General features: G+C 38.1%; 1 protein-coding gene across 1 annotated transcript in view; it reads right to left on the minus strand.

Annotated features, from left to right (window-relative positions):
• The window catches only part of LOC107080767 (vesicular inhibitory amino acid transporter-like), a 7,693-nt gene extending 2,430 nt beyond the window's left edge, over window positions 1–5,263 (minus strand). Inside the window, exons 1-4 of the mRNA XM_015368972.1 lie at window positions 5,225–5,263; window positions 3,000–3,136; window positions 2,446–2,572; window positions 1,203–1,405 (exon numbers count right to left, since the gene is read on the minus strand). Coding sequence (XP_015224458.1) covers window positions 1,203–1,405; window positions 2,446–2,572; window positions 3,000–3,136; window positions 5,225–5,263 — 506 coding nt within the window. The remainder of the gene's footprint in view (window positions 1–1,202; window positions 1,406–2,445; window positions 2,573–2,999; window positions 3,137–5,224) is intronic.
• Between the last annotated feature and the right edge of the window lie 1,004 nt (window positions 5,264–6,267).

A 6,267-nucleotide genomic window follows, 5' to 3' on the forward strand; every position in this document is an offset into this window, starting at 1 on the left:
TCTCCTATATACATTTCTCCTCTGCAGTTCAACAGTGCTGATTTCTCTTCATTGCTTTGCTCCCTGTGTGTGTTTCTCCCAGCCATATCTGGCATGTCCTGGTTTGATTTCTATTCATTTGTTCTTGGATAATTGCCACCACTAATTAAAAATACAGGTATGGCCTTTTTAAAATTTTTACCATAATATGTTTTACACTTAGTGAAGAAATTACATTTCAAAAGTTTTGAGGCAACATTGTATATAAACAATATCTATGAAATCCATTGATAATGCTAAGTTTAATATTGTATACTCGGCTGTGCTAATGTTTGCTGATCACTTTAAGAAGTCTAAATATGTTTTTGTTTTTTTTTATACGTTTTCTAAATCCTCACAGAAAATAATTCTGCTTTCACCATTTTAGTACTTGTCATTGCTTGCCTCTTTACAAAGCCTGCTGTTGCCACTATTTCACCATTCTTTCTTTTGAGTTACTTTTGTTTTTCAGTATTACAGCTTATGTTTGCTTAAATTATGACATGTTTCACTGTATCCAGTTCATCTTGCATCTCACTTCTGTCTGTATAGCTGTATTTGAGCCCTTAACATAATATTGAATTTTTCTTTCTTGCAACAAAATCAAGAAAGTCTTATATCAATGTCAGAAAGGTTTAGCAGTAACTGTCCAACATCTTTGGGATTATTTTATTCCGAAAGATTAGCAATGTAACCTTTTTAAGCAATACTTTGGTTAAATCAAGACATAACTACCTGCTTTTTTAGTTTTTTTCCTCTACTTCAACTAGTTAATTAAACCAAAAGAACAGCAGAGTGGATTTAATAGATCAGGGAAAAATGTCCTGCATTACTATTGTCTAGACTAAGCTGTAATATGCCTGTCCAAAGGATTAAAGAGCCAGAAAGAGACCAAACAGCTCTCAGAACTCCTAAAGCAGAAAATATCTACCCAAGTATCTGCGCTACTTGGTTCAAAACAGACACAAATATCATTAGAAATAAATCATGAAAAGAGCAAGTATATTCAGTAGCAATTGAGAAAACCGTCCACCCAGCAGCAGCTGCAACAAGATTGCAGGGATGAGAATAAGAGCATATCAAACTGTCAACCTGAGTCTTTAAAAATGATGCATTAGCCTTATGTGTGTAGATAACTTCTTACTTGTCACAGTTCTTTGACAAATATTAAATATTTCCATCACCTTATCAGTATGTGGGCCAAGGAGCATAGCAGACTGAAAGTGGAGACTGGTCTGAGATCCGTCAGAAGCAAGCAGGGCAGAAGGAACATCAGTGACATCAGAGAACACACAGATCTAGGAAGAGCTACTCCTGACAGACTGTCACACAGCAAAGTAGTGGAGACGAGCAGATACAGGGTGCAGGTCATCAGCAGTTCGATTACCTAAAACGGAAATTTTAAAGTTACTGGACTGTGGTAAAGAAAAAGGGTAATCATCCATGTCTTATAAAGTCACCTTTTGCAGGTCTAAGACTAATGCATGCTCTTAAAAAAAAAACAATATTGATACTTATTTTACATAAAGAGCTTTGCACAAAAATTAAATAAACTTTTCCAACAAACACAACATTAAATATTGTAAGGGTGAATTTTAAAGGTTAGCTGCCTGACTTAAAACTGAATTTGTTAAGGGAAATAAGTCAGTGAAGGGGGTTAAGAACAGAGTTAATATAATCTCTGAAGGCTAAGTGAGTGAGGCTATGTGCTGTCAAGGTATTGATGTGTTTGTTGAAGAGTTTGGAAAGTGAAGCCTAAGTGATGCTGTCACAGTAATTGAATCAGAAAATGATAAATAGCTCAGTAAAGTTTTAGAGGTAGAGAAGAAGACTGAAGGGTGAAAGAGAACAATATTTTTTTTGTGATCTTGATCTTGATCTGGTATTCAACTGTTAGATGAATGTCAATGAATGAGGCAAAAAAAGTAGGGTGTTGTAGCAAGGTTTTAGGGCATAAGTTGTTAGAAGATTCATTAAAAATTTGGGGTCATTTATTAACATCTGTTGTAGTTTCGTTGGAGAAAACTGTGTTGGATCTGTAATTTAAATATTGTAGGCGAGTTGGTATAAATACAGGGGGTTTGGAATTTGGTCTAAACATGGATGTACATGTTGTCCGCATAGCATGTTGTGACAAATAATGTGGCCAATTGGGAGGAGATGAAAGACAAATAGGTAAGGACAAAAAATAGATCAATGGAGAACTCCCCGTAACAGAAGGAGCTAGACTTGCTTACATAAATGAAGCGGTGTGTAACACAAATAATCGGAATCAGAAGAGGGCAGAGCTCTCCTAGCTAATGCCATTTGATGTCTCTGATATAACAATCCAAGGAGTTAAAGCACTGAGATTGTTTCATACATATTTATCTGCTTCCCACATTGTTAGAAAAAGTGTAATACTGTGTCCTTCTTAAGCAATCTTACCTGGGCTAAATTGATCAGCCATCCTCCCACTACTGACCAATTTGGCCATAGTCCTTTACAGCATGCATCCATGATATCCTGGTAGCTGTGTCGGACTCTGACCTTTGACACATCGTTGGAATCGTTTCTAAAATGTAGAAATATATCATTTGTTATTCTCTTCCATAGTCTCTTAAATCTTAGTGACTTTAAAATCTTAGCTTTACTTGTATGATTTTATTGACAAGAAATTATAGTTTAAAAGAGTCAGATCAACCAAGTCAAAGTTCAGCTGATCCATAAAGTAACTCTAAATCAGTGCTCTCGAACTCCATTCCTGTAGGGCTGTGGTCCTGCAACTTTTGTCTCCACATGAAAACACCTGACTTCAAAATGAGCTTATTAGTAGACCTGGACTGCTGCTGGTAAGGTGGGACAGCCATTTGATTTAGGTGTAGGGCAAAGGACATATCAAAAAGTTGCAGGACACCGACCCTCGAGGATTTCAGTTTGACATTTTCTCTAAATGATGCAGGAAGCTATAAAAAATAGCTGTACTCTAATAGAAACTCTACCTGTGTTCCTCTTCGTACAAACAGGCCACCAAACTCCTTCCTGTGTGGTTGCAGACCCAGGCTGAGAGCACCAGCACCACCAAGCCCATATAACCCGATTGAACCAGAGCAAAGGGCAATCCCAATACAAATATACCCTTAGAGAGTAAAACAAGAAATTAAGAATACATTTCTAAAATTGAAAGAGGTAACTGACAAAAAGATTATTCAAAAACAACTATTTTTGTCCCTTAAGTTTCTCACAAAGCATATTTGACAGTCATTTATTAATCTCCAATTTTCCTTTTTGTTACAGCAGTTTTTGTCTTGTAATCAATTTAAGATTTCCTTCTGTTCAAAATTGAATCACTTTTATCTCACATTGTTATTCAACAACTTGTCAAATTGGGTTTATTGCTGAAATTACAGTCAAATTTCAGGAAATGGACTGCCTTCATAGGTTCCTAAGAGGAGAGGACATGCTAGATACTGAAAGGCCCTTTATCCAAAATCCAGAATTGAGGTCAACATTCAGGCAATGGTCATTTGTAGGAAGGTAGCTGCTGCAATACTTAGCAAAGTATTTGGGTAAATCTCAGCAGTCATTAGGCAGAGTGATTAGCCTCGTGAGACCATCCTGATCACGCAAGCTTTCAAGATTTCACTCGCTAATCAGTCTGGAGACTCTCCGTTGAAGAAAATTTGGAGCCGTTCACCAAACGAATGTCCAATCAGCGTTGGCTTTGAGGCGGGTTGAGGTGTGACGCAATGAGAAGCGCAACAGTTCAGTCTAAAGAACATGGCGGCATCAGCCTATGAAACTAGCGTTAGCGTGGCTATCGAGCAAGTTTTATCGGAATTACAGAGTATTTCTTCACTGAAAGAAGAGCAAAACACTGCTCTGGAGGCTTTTCTCAGAGGAAAAGATGTTTTTGCTCTTCTCCCGACTGGTTTCGGCAAGAGTAGCCTGGCTGTTAGTACGTCATATGCTTGGTTGATCTGATTGGTTTATTTGGCCCGTCTATCACCAACATAGGCCAATCAGCTAACCAGTATTTTCGCCCCTTCCCAAAATTACTTCAACGGAAGGTTTCCAGATGGATATGCGGAGCAAATCCATCTGGCGGAGTCAGGTTACAGAGTGATGGCCAATGCTTAGATATCAGTTCAACATTTGATATCTGTCATAAGCTACTGTATAACACAAAGAAAGGTAAATCCATGGGCATCAGCTGGGTATACCACAAGAAACACTAGTGAGTGAGATATAAAATTTCCACTGGTAGTGGGTCAGTCAAAAATCTGGAAAGGAGGCAGACAGTGTCCTTAACTATACTGTAGGCCATAACTGAATAAGGTAGAAAATCAGGCATAGCAAAGGTGGAATAAGTTAATTACAGGGGTCGGCAACCCGTGGCTCCAGAGCAACATGCGTCTCTTTAATTTCCTGGAGCTTTATCAAAAATGTATGAAAACGGAAAAAGATGGATTTTTTGTTTTTTTGTGTTAATATGCTTCGCAGGAGGAAACAAACATTCATTATATTTTCCAATGCTGTAAAAGGAAGATTTACGTCATAGCCTGCAACACAGATGGCTGTTGTAAACAAACTGGCGGGTGTGTTTCAGGTCATGGATCCCAAAGGGAGAAAAAGGAAGATAGATGATGACAACACAGGAATCAAAGAAGAATGGGCCCAATCATTTGCTTTTGTTACCTATGCGGAAGGATTGTCTGCATGTTTGCTTCGTAATGAGAAGTTGCCAAGTAATAAAAAGATTAATTTGGAAAGGCATTTCCAGGTAGGTCATGCTAGATTTGAAGCCAAACACCAAGTTGTGAGAGAAAAATTGCGTTTGCAGAAATTCTGGATAAATTGCAGGAGCCCAAAGATAGCTTTTAAGAATTGAATTGCGTCTCAAAACTACACTGCAGCTGCTAGTTTTACAGTAATACAACCATGGAAAACTGTTCACAGATGGTTCTGTTGATTTTTCTGAGTTTTCAGTTTCACGTTGATCCATGTTTTTTCTTTGTTTTCTTTGGTGTTTTCTGGATATATTTGAGTTCTTAGGTTTTTCTTTACTTGCCCTCTGTTGATCTCTTGTGTTGGTCTCATTTTCTCTAGCTCCTTCTAGAAGCCTTTGTTAAAACCTGCTCCCAATCAGCTCATTAGCCCTGTCTTTGTTCAGTCTCCCATAAATACTCTCCCTGTGCAGTATCTCAGTGCTGGTTCATCGTCTTACCGCATCTTTCCTTGGCTCCTCATGCATGATTTCCCTCATGTCTCCATTGTTCTGGTTCGTTTTGCATTTTTATATTGGATTTTTTTTTTATTCCTGCCTCTGTTGCCTATAAGAACTAAAGAATTAAAACTACAAAACCCCACCTCTGCCTCCTCGCCTCTGGATGAGGGTCCTCAAAACCTCAAACAAGCCAGATTTATTAGAGTGAGGCAATATCAGCCAACCATTAATAGATGTTTTAACATAAAGTCATATGGCTATTTTTAAATATTTGGGTGTTTGCAACAGCTATTTCAGTTTGATATATCTAATAACTGATGGACACAGTAATTTTTTGGTATTGAATTGAGGTTTATTGGACTAACAGAAAATGTGCAATATGCTTTAAAACAAAACTTGACAGGTGCAAAAATGCGGGTACCCTAATCATTTAATAACTCTCAAATGATCTGAAAACAAAGTTTCTCCAAAATAGTCATTCAAGGGAAGGATACAAAAAAGTTGTCTCAGAGATTTAACTTGTCAGTTTCCACTGTGAGGAACATAGTAAGGAAATGGAAGACCACAAGAACAGTTCTTGTTAAGCCCAGAAGTGGCAGGCCAAGAAAAATATCAGAGAGGCAGAGAAGAAGAATGGTGAGAATGTTCAAGGACAAGTCACAGACCTCCTCCAAAGACCTGCAGCATTATCTTGCTGCAGATAGTGTCACTGTCCATCGTTCAACAATTCAGTGCACTTCGCACCAGGAGAAGCTGTATGGGAGAGTAATATGATAGAAGCCTTTTCTGCAAGCACGCCACAAACAGAATCGCTTGAGGTATGCAAAAGCACATTTGGACAAGCCAACTTCATTTTGGAATAAGGTCCTGTGGACTGACAAAACGAAGATTGAGTTGTTTGGTCATTAAAAAAAGGCGTTATGCAGGCGGCAAAAAAACACAGCGTTCCAAGAAAAACACTTGATACCCACTGTAAAATTTGGTAGAAGTTCCATCATGCTTTGGGGTTGCATTGCTAATGCTGGCACTGGGAATTTTGTTAA

Source organism: Cyprinodon variegatus, unplaced genomic scaffold, assembly GCF_000732505.1.
Source record: "Cyprinodon variegatus isolate N-32 unplaced genomic scaffold, C_variegatus-1.0 Scaffold37, whole genome shotgun sequence".
Lineage (NCBI taxonomy): Eukaryota > Metazoa > Chordata > Actinopteri > Cyprinodontiformes > Cyprinodontidae > Cyprinodon > Cyprinodon variegatus.